This window comes from Pyrgilauda ruficollis, unplaced genomic scaffold (genome assembly GCF_017590135.1).
Source record: "Pyrgilauda ruficollis isolate IOZ18807 unplaced genomic scaffold, ASM1759013v1 scaffold16, whole genome shotgun sequence".
Classification (NCBI taxonomy): Eukaryota; Metazoa; Chordata; class Aves; order Passeriformes; family Passeridae; genus Pyrgilauda; species Pyrgilauda ruficollis.
Window position 1 is genome coordinate 6,072,753 of NW_024514764.1, and position 16,671 is coordinate 6,089,423.

Genomic DNA, 16,671 nt, shown 5'->3' on the forward strand with positions numbered 1-16,671 from the left:
TAAACCATACTGCATCTTTCATTTAAATAGGGGTAGTGTTAACTGGTTAGGAAGCTGAAATAGGAAATATCAGCCTTAACATGATAAAAAATATTTGCTTAGGGGTTTTTACAGGTCTGCTTGATGGTGGTTTTGCTTTGAGTTGAGCTTTGACAAGATTGCAGTCAAAGTCAGCCTCTGTGGGACTGACTATATGCCAGATGCTCAGAGCTGTATTTTCAGTCCCTTTTTGTCAGCTTCATTGGTAATCACTGATTTCAGCTCAGGGCTGTGATCTGCAGTGTCTGGTTAGTGCTCTCACACCCTGTACAGTGCTGCTGTTGTAGTTGAGAGATGACATTTAGCAAGGAGAAAGGAAGGATGCCTGGGGACATCTTAAATGACTTCTTAAATTGTTTCAGTGAGAATTGCCATAAAAGCATGACTGCCCTCTGATTTGGTGAGGTTTGGTCAGCCAGAAGAGTGCAGAGATCTGGTTGTGTCACATCTGAATGCAGGATGGAGACTTCTATTTTCATTCACGTAACACATAACACTTTTGTGCCATCTAAGGAGTGGCTCTCCTGTCCCTGGCAGGTGTATGAAATGATGCTGGTGCGCCATGGCTTCATGATTGTTGGAGATCCTATGAGTGGGAAGACCAGTTCATACAAAGTGCTGGCTGGAGCCCTGGCTGATTTGTGTGCAGGTAACATTGTCCAGCCACAAGCTTCTCGTTCCATGAAGTCAATTCTATGACTGTTATTTTTCCTGTGCTGAGATATGCCCAGGTTGTTAATTGTCCTATACTCTTCTTTCTTGACTGCAGAATTTCTATTAATTGAACTATTTTTGTCTGGTATATTTGTCTGATAGTATTTTTCTCTACATCTACTGGAATAGTAAGCCATATTAATGTGTTTATGCTTTTCTGCATTTTTTAGGCATTTTATTTGTGCATAAAACTCTTGAAAAAATTAGCTCTGATAGGATATTGTAAGTAGCTCCTATAAATATATGAAATCTATGCTGCTCTGCTTTTTCTTTTTTATATGTGGTTTCTTTTTACAGCAGACTTCTTGCTTGCCTTGTACAAGTAAGGGAATTTCTTATTTTCTGCTACCTAGATACCACATATCTGGGCTCTTTGCTTTGAGCAGCTGGAGTTGGATCCTCAGGAATCATCTTGTCCAGCTGTTGAATGAAACTAACCTATCAAATTCTCAACCTCATGTATTTGCCTTTTTACACAGCGAACACCATGGATGAGTTTGCTGTTGAGTACAAAGTTATTAATCCCAAAGCCATTACCATGGGGCAGTTGTATGGCAGTTTTGATCCTGTAAGTCATGAGTGGTCAGATGGAATTCTTGCAAAGGCCTTCAGGGAACAAGCATCTTCTACCACAGATGATCGCAAGTGGATTATTTTTGATGGCCCTGTGGATGCAGTTTGGATAGAGAACATGAACACTGTGCTGGATGATAACAAAAAGGTAGCCTAATTTTTGCCCCTAACCTTGTCCTTGAATAAATATACTTAATTTTAGTAATGGCAATATTGTTACTATGTTAGTCTAAGGAGGTGTGAAATTCAGGAAAGGCTGATGTGCCTAAAAGCACTGCTTTATTTTCCCAGTTGTATGGGTGGATTTAGATGGTATTAGATAATATTAACCCCTTACTTTGACCTTGAAGCCTTGTCTTGCTCCTTCTTTATTGAAATGAGGTTGATCATTGAGGCTTTTTTATTAACCCTTTTAGGAAACTGAAATACATGCACTCAGTTCTGTGACTGAAAACTGAACTTGCTTAAATTACCTCGAGAATAAATGAATTTTTAAAAAGCTGCAGGTCATAACTGCTTTTTCTTGCAGAGTTATTTAAAGTTAGAGCATTGTTCTGTGTGTCTCTGCAAGTCTTACAGTACGACATGGAAAAGTTGAGACAAGGTCATAAAATATCATGTATTGTAAGGATACAAATGAATGAATGAGGAGTGACACTAAGGGGAATGTTCAGTGATTTTATGACAGACATTGCTTTGACTGTACGATCAGCACTAACATGACTAGACCATGTTTATGTGATGCTCTTCTTCCAGTTATGCTTGATGAGTGGTGAAATAATTCAGATGAGCTCAAAAATGAGTTTAATCTTTGAGCCAGCGGACTTGGAGCAGGCATCTCCAGCAACTGTCAGCAGGTAATGTGAGAGCATTCAAGCTTGAACTCTCCCACCTTGCACATGTATTCCTCTACCACATGTGTTTGCTCTTCCCAGGTGTGGTATGATCTATATGGACCCACAACAGTTGGGTTGGAAGCCACTGAAGGATTCCTACATAAAAACTCTGCCTCCAAACCTGCAGGAAGAACACCGAGAGCTGGTGCGAGACTTCATTTTTTGCACAGGTCTAATTTAGAAAATTAATTATAAGGTGACATTCACAGTTTGCCCACTTGAAGGCAGGCATGCAGAATCAAAACTTTTTTATTATTGCCATTAGCAGTTTAGTCTTCAAAGCCTTTTTCACCTCACTGCTTGTAGAAGGAGAGCTCTTTGTGCTGGGTATTGTACTATGTTCTCTGTAGATGCAAATAAAAACAGGTGTTGGTGAGAATCAGCTTTTAATGAAAATTTAAAATCACTATTATTGGGCATTAAAATCTAGTAAAATAATTGGAATAATATTAGGATTGGAGCTGTACAAAACTCACTTATATTATTTGAGAAAACTCCCTCTGAGTTTTTGCAGGAAATTAGAATCAAATTTCAAAGAAGTATCAAAACTAGAAGAGCTCTTTATTTATGGTTTTCTTAGTTCATCAGAGTAAAGTAATTATTCCTTAAGCAACAGATAGCCTGACCCTTTAGTGCATCTCCTTCAGTACTATACCCTGGGGAAAGGGTAGGTCCTGATTTCTGTCCTGTTTTGCAGTTTGAGTTCACAGAGCAGATACCACCAGCCATGGTCAGTGTTTACCCACATGCTGTGGCACTCCTGCAGGCCCCAGTCAGCCCCAGCACGCTGGAATTTCTGCTGTGGCACAGTATCTGTGCTGGGTCCTCTGTAGGGGGCCTCTTCTTAAGGGAGGATGAAACCTGTGCCTTTGTTTCTTTTGAAATAATTTTGCTGTTGCCTAAGCAAGACAGGAGTCTCTCTAGGCTGAGCTTCTGCTCCGCGGTCTGGATTAGTAAGTGGGTAACAGAATTCCTGCTGAAAACTTCTTTGTGGTAAAAGCATCTTGTTTTCACCATCAGACAGTGATGGTGTGATGTTGTGAACATTCCAGTACTGCCTCACACGGGCCCTTTCCTGATCTCTCTGCCAATCTGGACAATTTCTAATGCCTTATGTTTGACTGAAGGTGAATTGAGGGACAGTGGGGAATGTGGCAAGTCCTGCATTGTCACACAGCTGTTTCTTTTTCTCCTGGTAGGTCAATGACTTGTTTATGTGGCTAGTTGAGCCTTGTTTAGATTTTATTGACCATCATTGCAAATTCATGGTAAAAACGTCCCCTCTTCACCTGAGTTACAGCTTGATGAAACTCTATTCTTCCCTCCTTGGTAAGTACCCTAAGCCACCTGGTTTTATTTCAGTTTTTCTTTTTCCTCCTGCCATGTCCCAGGACAAAATGCAGCTTATAAGATGGAAGGAAATGCCAGAGGAATTCCTTACTGTTGAGTTCATATAACACAGTCAGTGATCTCACTGATCAGTATTATTAACAGTTCTTTGCATACAGAGCTTTCACATTTGGAAACTGGTCATTACAAAGCTAAACATGATCATGCAAGTATGTTCTATGTTTTGCTTGCTGTTTGCTACCATTTGAAGAAAAGAGTTAGGACTGTTTTTCTTCTGATTTAATTTTTATTTGTCTGTGTTTTACACAGACAAGATCCTCCATTTGTAGATTGGCTTCATTCCACTGAAGACAGTGCTCTACTTTTGCAAAAATGCATTTTGAATTGGGATTTATGGTTATTACTGGCTTTTAACAAAAATACAAAATATGTGTTTTAGATGAAATTAAGGAATGTGATGAAGAGGACAGCGAAACCATGTCTGCTCAGCAGATCACCTCGTGGCTGCAGGCCCTTTTCCTTTTTGCTTTGGTGTGGACAATTGGAGGGATCATCGACGCAGACAGCAGAAGAAAATTTGATTCATTTTACCGCAACTTGCTCAATGGAATGAATGAGCAAAACCCACGCCCTAAAAATGTGAAGCTTAACAAAAGCAATATCTTCCCAGAAAAAGGTGCTTCTTCATAACTGTGCTTGCTTGGTGTGTTATAAGGCAGTAAGAAAGCTTGGCACTTGGTGTGCCTGGCAGATGTTAAGTCTGCAGCAGAGCCGCCATCTGCCAGGCCTTGGGCTGCACAGTTGGGTGCCCTTCCCTGTCTCTTTTAACCAGGAGTAGCATATGCCTCCAGTTATACTCAAACTCTGTGGCTGAATCTGACCTAAAATCTTTTAGTGATGATAATGGCACTGGGGGGCTGGGACTGGGGTGGGGGTGTATCTTGTGTACTAGAAAGCTTCCATTACCTCACAGTTTTGGAAATGTCACACTAAAATTAATGAAGGTTATTTTTATAATTTAATCCGTGAGTTTTCCTATGTTGTATTTTTCAATTAACAGGGAGTGTTTTTGACTTCTTTTTTAACAAGCGTGGCCATGGGCAGTGGAACATGTGGACAGACTACATCACAAAGGAAGAGCAAGTTATTGCCCCAGGGGCTAAGGTGCACATTGGTATCTTTATTATGGAAAATAATTATTTGACTAAATAATTAGAGGTATAAATAACTATATTAGGCTGTTGGACGATTGCTTTGCAACATTTCATTAGTCTCTGTGAGCTCCCTTTCCTGCTTTTGTCTCAGTTGTGGTACCACTAACACTGGAAGTTCAGCACTGCAGGTGCACATGGAGCCCTGAGGTTGCCTGGTGGTTAAAATTTGGGTTCTGCTTTGTTCTCTGACAGCATTTGATATTGGGGAATCCATGGTGGGAAAAAGCCAAATCCTGAATTTCCATTCCTTCATTTCTATTTTCAGTGGTTGATCTCATGATATTGTACTATGAATTATTCAGAGAAAGCAAGCAAAGAGACTTTGGGATGTGGGAAACAGTCCTGAGAGTCCTGGATCCCCTCCATTTCCAAATAGGGGCACTCTGATTTTGATGGCAGCTGTGAACTGAATGGAAGGGAAGCACAGCAGAGATCTGCAGATGAAATTTCAAGATAACTTAAGCTTGTTCAACTTTTCATTCCACTGAATGTAGTTGCCATTGTCTTGTCTTAAGTACATGAGAGATGTAAGATGACATTTCATTCTGCTGCTGAAAATCTTTTCTTGATATCAAATCCACAGCTGCTAATTATAAGTAAAAAATGAGGAAGAGAAAAGAATTTCCATACCAGTATTCCTTTCCCTTTGCACAGCAGGGGAACAGAACTAGGCCATACTTGACTCTGTAGTTCTCCAGGCTTTATATAATTTTGTGATTAATTTGGTCTGTGGACCACAATATAGGTAATACTGGTTGTGCTATTGACTATATAAGCCCTGAACAAGAAGTGGGGCCATAGCATTTACTAGAACCCTGTTATAGCTCAGGTTTTCAGACAATAGAAATTTTAAAAATGCATTTGTGCTACAGGGTTCCTGTAGTTGCTTGCAAATATTCATGTTGATTAAGGTATTAGATGTTTGATTTTCTTGTTTTATTTTACTTTCCTGCATAACAGGTGTCTGATCTGATCATTCCAACAATGGAAACTGCCAGACAAATGTTTTTTCTTAAAACATATGTGGAGCATAATGTCCCTTTGCTTTTTGTGGGTCCCACTGGCACTGGAAAAACAGCTATAACAAACAACTTTCTACTGAACCTTCCAAAGGAAAAATACATCCCGAGTTTCATTAACTTCTCTGCAAGAACATCTGCTAACCAGACCCAGGATATTATTATGTCCAAGCTGGACAGAAGAAGAAAAGGATTATTCGGACCTCCATCAGGGAAAGAAGCTATAATTTTTGTGGGTAAGACATATTTTTTCATTTTTTAAAACTTATTATTGTTCTGGTTTTAGGCAAAGGAAGTGGTTCACCAAGACTAGTAAATTTGGATTGCCTTAGTGTTTTTTTCAGGCATCCAGAGAATCCTAGAATCTCCTGAGCTGGAAGGGACCTAGAGGGATCACCAAAGGATTAGCACTGCCCTTGCTGAGAGCTTTAAGTGGTGGTTGTCTTCAGAAGAGTTCTTAGAGTTTCAGTGGGACATTACATGAAATAAAATAAAATCACCAGCCACACTAAGTTAAGCCATCACCCTAATTATGCCTGTGAAGTGTACTGGTATTTGATTTTGGTTAGTTCAATGGGCAGCAGGAATAACAACACACAGCCTTTTTCTACCTCTAGTTCAGTTATTTTTCCTTCTTAGAAGAAAACTGAATTCCCAAACACTGAGGTTTTTTTTATTCAATGTCTGTGTTCTCCATAGATGACCTAAACATGCCTGAAAAGGAAGTGTATGGAGCCCAGCCAGCTATTGAGCTTCTCAGGCAATGGGTTGATCATGGGCACTGGTATGACAGGAAGGATGCATCCCACATCAGTATCATAGATGTCCTGCTTGTCACAGCTATGGGTCCCCCTGGGGGAGGCAGGAATGACATTACAGGTAGGAAATACCTTACTATGGCAGGTGGTTATCTAGCAGACTGAAGTTAAGGGGTGGGTGCAGGTTTGCTGATGGCAAAGTCATTTATCTATGACTGGTGGATCTACAGGTGCATTGACTGAGTGGGTCATTCCAAGTACAGGTTATGTTCAAGTTCAAATCTGTACCTCTACCAGAGGGAGTTTAATCACCATTAGAAGCAATTTTTAGAGTTGATTAAACTGTGAATGACAGAAGTATTCTAAAATTAGCGATGAAGATTATTTCTGTTTTCTATTCTTTGAAAAAGGGAGGGAATACATCTGCTTGCCATGTCTCTGGCAAGTCTCTTCTGAAGCTGTATCTCCTGCTGCTAAGGTAGGCTGCCTGCATTTATTTACAGGAATGTTACCTGCAAGTCCATGATTCCTGTCACAGCACCATAAGGGAGGTTATATTTTCTAATTTAAAAATTATGTAAATAAAAGCTCTAATGTAGCTGCAGCTACATTCTTATAGGCTATATACAGCTGCGTTGTTATAAGACACTTCATGCTGCTTTGCTTCTTATAAACACCGTGATACAGATATAACTGTGTGTGTTTTGAGGAGGCTTTATGAGAATAACTCTTCTGATACAGATAAATTTCTAAAATTTACTCATGTATAGACTGATTTTTTTTAGGTGAAAGCCAGTAACAAGATGCTTGACTTTGTAAAGGTTTTACTGTGTCATATCATAATCAAAAGGCTGATGTGAGCTGAAATTTTAAATTGGGTAATAAGCCTTGTAATGGAGATTCATGTTTTACGTATTCAAAACAGTTGTTTTAAATTAAATACTAATAGAAAATGTAATCCAGTTTATATTTCTTTTGCTTCACTGGTAGGGCAAAAATTATGAAGCTGGTGCCGGATACAAATTTTTTTAGTGACGGGTAAACCTAGAAGAAACTAGCTGAAAGGTGGAAAAATATCTGACCATTTAAATCTCTCTGCATCCTTCTGTTTGTGTTACAGGACGCTTCACACGGCACTTGAATATTGTCTCTATCTGTGCTTTCAATGATGACATTTTAACCAAGATTTTTACTGCAGTTACTGACTGGCACTTCAGCAAAGGCTTTGATTCTTCGTTTCTGAGGTAATGGGACCTGTTTACTGTAGCAACTTTGTCTTTTCCCTGTGATTTATCTGCAGAAGTTAAAATTGTATTTGTTTTCCTTCTTAAGGCTGGGTAAGATGATGGTCCAAGCGACATCGGTGCTGTATAAGTTGGCAGTTGATAATTTTCTCCCAACTCCTTCAAAATCCCACTATGTCTTTAATCTGCGGGATTTTTCCAGGGTTATTAAAGGAGTTCTGCTCTGTCCACACACTCATTTGCAAGTAAGTTGTAGTTTAATTATATTGACATAAGAGAGAGCAGTGAAAAAGTTAATTATTTTTATAATACATGAACTATGATTTCAATAGATTTACAGGGTTTAAGATCAGAATAGTCCCTGAATTCCCTGTTATGTATTTTCTGTCTGTCTCTGAGGGAGAGCGCTGTCATTTTATTAATACAATTTGATTTGATACAGCAGAGAAAAAATGCTTTGACATGAGAGTCCCAGGTTGTGTTGGCAGGAAGGACAAGATGGTAACTAGGTGAGGAATCCAGTTAAGTTAGCAGATGCTGGGCCATGTGCTGAATGGCTTGGGATTGAAAGATTCCCACTGAGTTTAGTACAAGGTATAGCAGGGTCCAGATGGACATTTCTAACCTTTTCTCTTCGAACAAATCCTGCCTGAGCTATATTTACCCATTCTTTTGTATTTCCATTTTCAGGATGGAGATAAACTGATCAGACTTTGGGTTCATGAGGTTTACAGAGTTTTCTATGATCGCTTGGTTGATGATGATGACAAGAACGTTTTCTTTCAGATGGTACAAGAGACAACATTAAATAGCTTCAAGCAGAACTTTAATAAGGTATTTTTGGGTAATGTGCTGGGTCCAAGATGATACTGATGCATTTTCAGAAATACTTAAACATTGAGATTAAATCAATATTGGAGGCATTTTGCAATATCTTGGCCAGTGAATTTAAAAAGTATGGATAATCTTCTATTCAGCATTGAGAATTCATATCAGAATGATTCATAACTTCTGAAGGATTCTGAGTTAGTAGAGAGGACCAGCTGGAATAGAACAAATATCTTGCACAGCATTTATCTGTGTTTTTACCGAAGATAATTATTTGGATGATCCAATGGGTATGGTACCTTTCTGAAAAGCCTTTTTAGAACTATCCTGTATTTGACAGCAGTTTTTCTCTGTGAGGTATGCCTATGTGGAAACCTGCATGTCAACCTACAGTATTATTTTCCAGACCAAGGCTGTAACTAGAACAGTGAAAAGCAGAGCTTTCTGTGGTATTAATGCTATGTAGATAAGGATTATTATGACTTTAAGGAAAATAATTCTCTAATAGCTAGAATTATCTGTTGATTCTTGTCTTTTTGCTAGGTACTGAGTCATCTCTCACCTACTGGAAAAGTCACTGATGATAATATTCGTGCCCTGTTCTTTGGAGACTATTTAAAGCCGAGCAGTTCTGTCAAAATTTATGATGAAATCACAGACCTAAAGCAGCTGACAAGCGTGATGGAATACTACCTTGAGGAATACAACAATATCAGCAAGGCCCCCATGTCTCTGGTCATGTTCCAGTTTGCCATTGAGCACATCTCCAGGATATGCAGGGTACTGAAACAGGATAATGGACACCTGTTGTTGGTGGGCATCGGCGGGAGCGGCCGGCAGAGCGCGACCAAGCTCGCCACCTTCATGAATTCCTTTGAGCTCTTCCAGATCGAAATCACCAAGTCCTATGGCATCAGTGAATGGAAAGATGATATTAAACAAGTCATGCTGAAAGCAGGTGTTGGTAACAACAACTTGTCCTTTTTGTTCTGCGATAATCAAATCAAGGATGAATCATTTGTAGAAGACATCAACATGCTTTTAAATACTGGGGATGTGCCTAATATCTTTGCAGCAGATGAGAAAGCCGAAATTGTTGAGAAAATGCAAAGTGCAGCAAGGATGGAGAACAGGAAAATTGAAGCCACGCCCCTTGCTATGTACAATTTCTTTATTGAAAGGGTGAAGAAAAATTTGCATATTGTCTTAGGTCTGTATACAATGCATTGTTTCTTAGAATGGGTTTATTTGTTTTTCTGTTGCTAACTGCAAAGAAACTTAGGTAATGATCATGTTTTTTTTTTTTTGCAGCCATGAGTCCTATTGGAGATGCATTTCGGAATCGATTACGGATGTTCCCTTCACTGATAAACTGCTGCACCATTGATTGGTTCCAAACCTGGCCTACAGATGCTTTGGAAATGGTTGCTAACAAGTTTTTAGAGGATATTGAGCTCAAAGATGACATTAGAAAAGAGTATGAGTTTATTTCTCAAGAAACATGTGAAGCAAAAGTTGGTTTCCCTGCCCCTTGTGCCCCCAATGTATTTGATCTGTCCTTATAAATGGACAAAGCTAAGCCAACTCTGGGATTTCGGTGCAAGTCAAAGATACTGAGACATATGTATCTGATGTTTCTCAAAACCACACCACTCTTTGAGAAGAGTCCATAATATTTCTAATAAGGGGGAAAATACATTTCTGCCTTCCCTAACACTAATAAGACTTCATAAGCTTAGAGTAATTTTTTGAGAGTTGACCTAAAGACAGACTGTATTTTTAAAGTAATGTGGAAAATTTTTCCCTAGGGTTGTGTCAGTGTGCAAGTATTTCCAAGAAAGTGTGAGAGAGCTCTCTGTTGGGTACTACGCTACGCTGCGCAGGCACAACTACGTGACACCAACTTCCTACGTGGAACTGATTCTCACCTTCAAGACCCTGCTGAACAGAAAAAGGGAAGAAGTTGACATGATGAGGACTCGTTATCTTGTGGGACTTGAAAAGCTTGAATTTGCATCTTCACAAGTAAGTTTCAGATGAAGATGCTGAATATGTGCCATATGCATACTGTGGGGTCTGTATGGTTGAAACTTACAAAAATAAAATGTATTCATTTGTACTTCACTATGTTCATGATGCTATTGATAGCTTTCTGTAGAAAGCCAGCAGGAAAAGTTAGATTTCTGCTTAGCAAGTTGAAGAAACTGTGGTCTCTACATTTGGATTATAGCTGTTAATAGAAAACAAAATTAAAAGATACTCATTAAATGTTGAAGGAATAAACATTATAAATTTCATTATTTTCTCAAAATCTTATATGGAGAATCCACCTCAGCATTCTAGTACCCATTACCCTTTCCAAAATAAGGGAGAAATTGAAAAACATTGTAAGACAATATTAAGCATTAATTCCTGAGTAGATTCCAAGTAGGAAATTGATCAGGTTCCAGAAAAATAATTCCTTTTTCAACCCATGTGATCCAGGAATTGATCTTTCCAAGATACAAACTAAAGGGACTTCTAAGTACTTGCTGGATGAAGAAGAAGATCCAGTTTGCAGCTGTTGCTGTCACAAATTCTGTGTTCCATTCCAGGTTTCTTTTGGATTTTATTTTCCACCTGTGCACTAAGGCATTATTTTGACTTCCATTATCTGAAAGTGACTGTGATGGAAAAATAGAATTAATCAATATATTTCTCATTATTGACATTAATGAACCTTAAAAAAGCAAATTTATTGCCTAGATGATGATAAATATACCTTTTAAAATCTAATCAGTTAAATAAAACAGCTCTTGGCAAAAATAAACTAGAGAACTAATTCTTTAGATCAAATGTCCTTTTTTAGATTGTATTACTATAGGGGTTTCCAGTCTTTATTCCTAAGACATCAAGATATAAAATGCATGCAATGTTTGCACAGATTTCTTCTTGATTTCCTGTTGTATTCATCAGGTTGCAGACATGCAGAAAGAACTGACTGACCTTCAGCCTGAACTGATTAAAACGTCTGCAGAAACAGATAAAATGATGGTCAAGATTGAAAAGGAAACAGTTGAAGTAGATGCAAAAAAGGCAATAGTGTCAGCCGATGAAAAAGAGGCCAATGATGCAGCTGCTGTTGCCCAGGGAATTAAGGTAGAGCACAAGGGCTTGAGCCTGGAGCAGGATGGGTTCCAAGTAAATGGGAGCTGTGATGATGTGAGGATGTGTTAATGGGGTGAGCCAAGCTCTTGAAGTAACAAAATTTCAGATGATGAGTGACATGCTCCTAATAGAAACACAGTAAATTCGGGCTGTTTGCAGTCTGACTGCATCTCACAGGCCTGCATAGCTTCCCTTTCTAGTTCACGTTCCAAAAGCTGCACAGCTCTTATTTCTCTACTAATATATTCTCATTTTCAACAGATTGAATAATGAATTTAACTGTTTCCAGGCCCAAAGACAGTTAATTTAGAGTTAGCTGAGGTAAATTGGCATATGCTGCATGTAGTCCTATTAGGTATAACTTTAGAGGTAATACCACAGCCAGATGTCTGTAACACAGAATTTCCTATGGGAAGCCTCAAGATTCTTCAGTATTTTTTCTGTAACTAGCTGGAAATGTCAGTGATATTTAATATGGATAATTGCTGAAATCAGAGTATATGATAAAGAATTTACGCTATGCAGTATCCATTTTTCACCTGATCAGCACTGTAAGATCTAAATAAGAACAACTATATCTAATCTTTATTTTAATTATCATTGCTAAACCAGAGAGACTTTGATCTTGAAAGCCTGAAAGAGTTCATTTTATGGAAGTTACTAATTTATCTACAAACCTTCCCTCTTTAAACTGTGCAGTCAAATTGTGCAAGTAGTTTTCTCTCCTAGAAACACAATGTTGTGAAGAGTCTAGTTAATGGGTACTGAACAAAAGAGAAGGTTCTGAGAGGCTGTGCTGCAGTGGGGTGAGCAGGCTGCAGCTTGGTACTTTGTGAAGGTTTACAGCTTTCTGCCCAATGTCTCCACAGGACGAATGTGAAGCAGACCTTGCAGAGGCTCTGCCAGCTCTGGAGGCAGCAGAGGCAGCTCTAAACACCCTGAATCCTTCAGACATTACTCTTGTGAAATCCATGCAGAATCCACCTGGTCCTGTCAAGCTCGTCATGGAGAGTATCTGTGTCATGAGGGCAATTAAACCAGAGAGGAAACCTGACCCCAGTGGCAGTGGTAATGACATAGCTTTTGTTAGCCCTGCCCCAGGAACGTGTGGATGCTGCTGTGGTGTGCTGGTGAGGTGCTTCTGGCATGAATGCAGCTGTGGGCACTGGAGGTGCATTTGCTGGCAGTGATAAGTACACTGAGTAATGAAGAGCTGCTTTTGCCATGCTAACATACTGCCCTTGCCTGACACTGATGTACAAGCTTTGTAAATATGATCCCAGTCACCAGCACAAAGCCATCTCTTCAATTTGCTTTGACCCAACCTTGAGATTTGAGTGCCTTGAGGAACTCTGGTGCTGGAGGTGTGCTGTGTACCATCTGCCTGAGTTTCCCCTTGTAATCCCTGCTTCCAAACTATCAGCTATCCTGGGAGAGGGAATTCTAGTTATACCTCTGCCATACATTATTCTAACAAGATTTTTCTGTGTAGTTTAATATTGCTATTGTGGGATTGCACAGGATTTGCAAGGTAGAAAAGAGACCCTTTTCTTTCTTCTACCTTATACCTATACAGTTCAACCCTTCATAATTAAAAATAAGAATTATATAAATGCCTTTCATCCAAAATGATCTTATCGAGATTAAGAAGGAATAGTTCTACAGTTACTGATTTATCTAATAGATGATACTAAGAAAGACTGTATAGTAATTTGTTTCCCTTAATAAGCTTGGTTAATTTAGAATTAATATGCCATTGAAGGTCCTGTATTAATTCCTTTAAGTAATGATTTTCCAAACTATTTAATAGTCTTTGCATAGTAAAATTTAATTGCCATATTATTGGTATTAATTCTTCATACTATGTTTCAAAGTATTTTTTTCAGTTTGAACATGCCTGTATTGAGCCTGATTTTAGTCTTATTTGCAATATAGGTAAAATGATTGAAGACTTCTGGGGGCCAGCCAAAAAACTTCTTTCAGATATTAAGTTCCTTGACAGATTAAAATCATTTGACAAGGATAGAATTCCTCCTGCTATAATGAAGAAAATTAGAGAGAAGTTTATGAATCATCCAGATTTTCAGCCAGAGGTTGTGAAGAACGTCTCCTCTGCCTGTGAAGGCCTCTGCAAGTGGGTGCGAGCCATGGAGGTCTATGACCGTGTCCAGAAAGTGGTCGCCCCAAAGCGCGAGCGCTTGCAAGAGGCCGAAGCCATCCTGGACGTTCAAATGCAGAAGCTGCAAGTGAAACAAGCAGAACTTAAGGAGGTTGTTGATCGCCTTCAGGCTTTGCAAGATGAGTTTGATGAAATGAATAACAAAAAGATAGAGTTAGAGAATAATATTGAGCGTTGTTCACTAAAGCTTGTGAGAGCTGAACAGCTGATCAGTGGTCTGGGTGGAGAGAAGGACAGGTGGACAGAAGCTGCAAGGCTGTTAGGAATTCAGTACATAGACCTAGTAGGGGATGTGCTGTTGTCATCAGGAACTGTGGCTTATCTGGGAGCCTTTACTGTCGATTATCGCCTAAAATGTCAAAAGCAGTGGCAGGATCTGTGCATTGAAAAGAACATTCCATGCTCCAGTGATTTTAGCTTAAGTAATACGTTAGGGGATCCAGTCAAAATCCGTGCGTGGCAGATTGCTGGATTGCCAGTTGATTCTTTTTCCATTGACAATGGTGTAATTGTTTCTAACTCAAGAAGGTGGTCTTTAATGATAGATCCTCAAAGGCAAGCTAACAAGTGGATAAAAAATATGGAGAAAACTAACAAGCTGTCAGTTATCAAATTATCTGACACACATTATGTGAGGACATTAGAAACTGCTCTTCAGCTTGGAACACCAGTCTTGCTAGAAAATATTGGTGAAGAATTAGATGCTTTCTTAGAACCTATTTTATTAAAGCAAACATTCAAACAACAAGGAGTAGAATACATGAAATTAGGGGAAAATATAATTGAATATTCAAGAGACTTCAGGTTTTACATGACAACCCACTTAAGAAATCCTCATTATTATCCTGAAGTGGCTGTGAAAGTTTGTCTACTCAATTTCATGATTACACCTTTGGGTCTTCAGGACCAGCTTCTTGGAATTGTAGCTGCAAAGGAAAAGCCTGAGCTAGAAGAAAAAAAAAACCAACTCATTCTAGAAAGTGCAGCCAATAAGAAACAACTAAAGGAATTAGAAGATAAAATCCTGGAGGTCCTTTCCCATTCAGAAGGAAACATCTTAGAGGATGAAACAGCAATTAATATTTTGTCTTCATCCAAGGAGTTATCTGCAGAAATCTCTGAAAAGCAACAAATTGCTTCTGTAACTGAAAAGGAAATAGATTCTACTCGAATGGGATATAAGCCAGTTGCTGTTCATTCAGCTGTTGTCTTCTTCTGCATCTCTGATCTGGCTAACATTGAACCTATGTACCAGTATTCATTAATTTGGTTCATTAACTTGTATGTTCAATCTATTGCTAAAAGCGTTAAGAGTGGACGCCTACAGGAGAGAATTAAAAATATCACTGACCATTTCACAGTAAGCATCTATAATAATGTCTGCCGATCCCTGTTTGAAAAGGACAAGCTGTTATTCTCCTTCCTCCTAACAGTAGGCATCATGAAGGGAAAAGGCCAGATAGATGATGCAGTTTGGCGTTTCCTGCTGACAGGAGGTGTTGCTCTTGATAATCCTCACCCCAATCCAGCTCCAGACTGGCTGTCTAACAAATCATGGGCTGAGCTCGTTCGTGCATCTTGCCTGACCAACCTGCAGGGACTAATGGAACACATAAGAGATAATTCTTCCAAGTGGAAGCCAATCTATGACTCTGTCAAGCCCCATGAGGAAGCCTTCCCAGATGACTGGAACTCACTGACGGGGTTAGATCGCATGGTTATTCTCAGGTGTTTGCGACCTGACAAAATTGTCCCGGCAGTGCAGATCTTCATTGTGGAAAACATGGGAAGAACATTTATTGAACCACCTACATTTGATCTTGGAAGAAGTTACAGTGACTCAAATTGTTGTGCCCCTTTGATTTTCATATTATCACCTGGTGCTGATCCTATGGCAGGTGAGATTGGTATTAAAAAAATCTTTTTTTGTCTGGTTAAATGTCACTGAGTCTGACTAAACCGTTAATAGTGTAGGCCCCCTCATTTGATCTTTAAAGAATCTTTAAAGTACAATACAGCAGTGATGGAATATCAAACACTGGCATCTGCCCATATATAAACAACGGTAGTAGAATTGTTAGAGGGTGGAATGAAAGTAGTGGTGATGAAATGTCTCAGTCTCTGAGCAGCAATTTGGGGATCTAACAGATTGAAGCATTCAGACCAGTTTATAATTTGTACCTGCATTACAATTCTTTCAGTGGGTGTTGGAGGTTTGCCCCAGTCTTTATTGCAGCCCCATCTCCAGTAAGTTTCCTCCCTCTCAGTTACTAATTAAATGGTGTATAGGCCACACTTAAAACCACATTTGTTGAATGGCCTTTAAAGTATAACCACCCAGATTATTTTTAAATCTGGTTTTCTGCCAAAAGAATTGTGATATGGAGCCATACCATAAGGATGTATTTCCAGAAAGTACTGATTTTGAAAGCAAAGTTGGAGGTCTATTTTTAGCCAGATCTAAAGATCCAGTTTGCAGCTCAGCCCCCATAAACAATTGTACCCATCCAATAGAGAGTCGAGGGCTGTTGTGCAGCCTGGAGCTGAACACCTGGGGCCAAAGGAGAGGTCAGCCATTTAAGCTGGCTAGTTTTTTGTTTTGTTTCTTTTTTTTTTTTCTAATGAATACCTTATACCCCTAAATTTTAGTATATGCCTCAGAGACACAGTGTCTGCTACAGCATATGATACTACCTCTGGGTTGTTGAGG

General features: G+C 39.1%; 1 protein-coding gene across 1 annotated transcript in view; it reads left to right on the forward strand.

The window, feature by feature from the left end:
- The window catches only part of DNAH3 (dynein axonemal heavy chain 3), a 61,596-nt gene that overhangs the window by 30,501 nt on the left and 14,424 nt on the right, over positions 1–16,671 (forward strand). The window contains exons 35-52 of the mRNA XM_041462113.1: positions 577–688; positions 1,233–1,474; positions 2,083–2,183; positions 2,262–2,367; positions 3,422–3,551; positions 4,012–4,248; positions 4,633–4,736; positions 5,747–6,041; positions 6,505–6,684; positions 7,684–7,807; positions 7,896–8,052; positions 8,498–8,641; positions 9,179–9,845; positions 9,947–10,112; positions 10,444–10,660; positions 11,591–11,773; positions 12,652–12,850; positions 13,718–15,859. Coding sequence (XP_041318047.1) covers positions 577–688; positions 1,233–1,474; positions 2,083–2,183; positions 2,262–2,367; positions 3,422–3,551; positions 4,012–4,248; positions 4,633–4,736; positions 5,747–6,041; positions 6,505–6,684; positions 7,684–7,807; positions 7,896–8,052; positions 8,498–8,641; positions 9,179–9,845; positions 9,947–10,112; positions 10,444–10,660; positions 11,591–11,773; positions 12,652–12,850; positions 13,718–15,859 — 5,506 coding nt within the window. The remainder of the gene's footprint in view (positions 1–576; positions 689–1,232; positions 1,475–2,082; positions 2,184–2,261; positions 2,368–3,421; positions 3,552–4,011; positions 4,249–4,632; positions 4,737–5,746; positions 6,042–6,504; positions 6,685–7,683; positions 7,808–7,895; positions 8,053–8,497; positions 8,642–9,178; positions 9,846–9,946; positions 10,113–10,443; positions 10,661–11,590; positions 11,774–12,651; positions 12,851–13,717; positions 15,860–16,671) is intronic.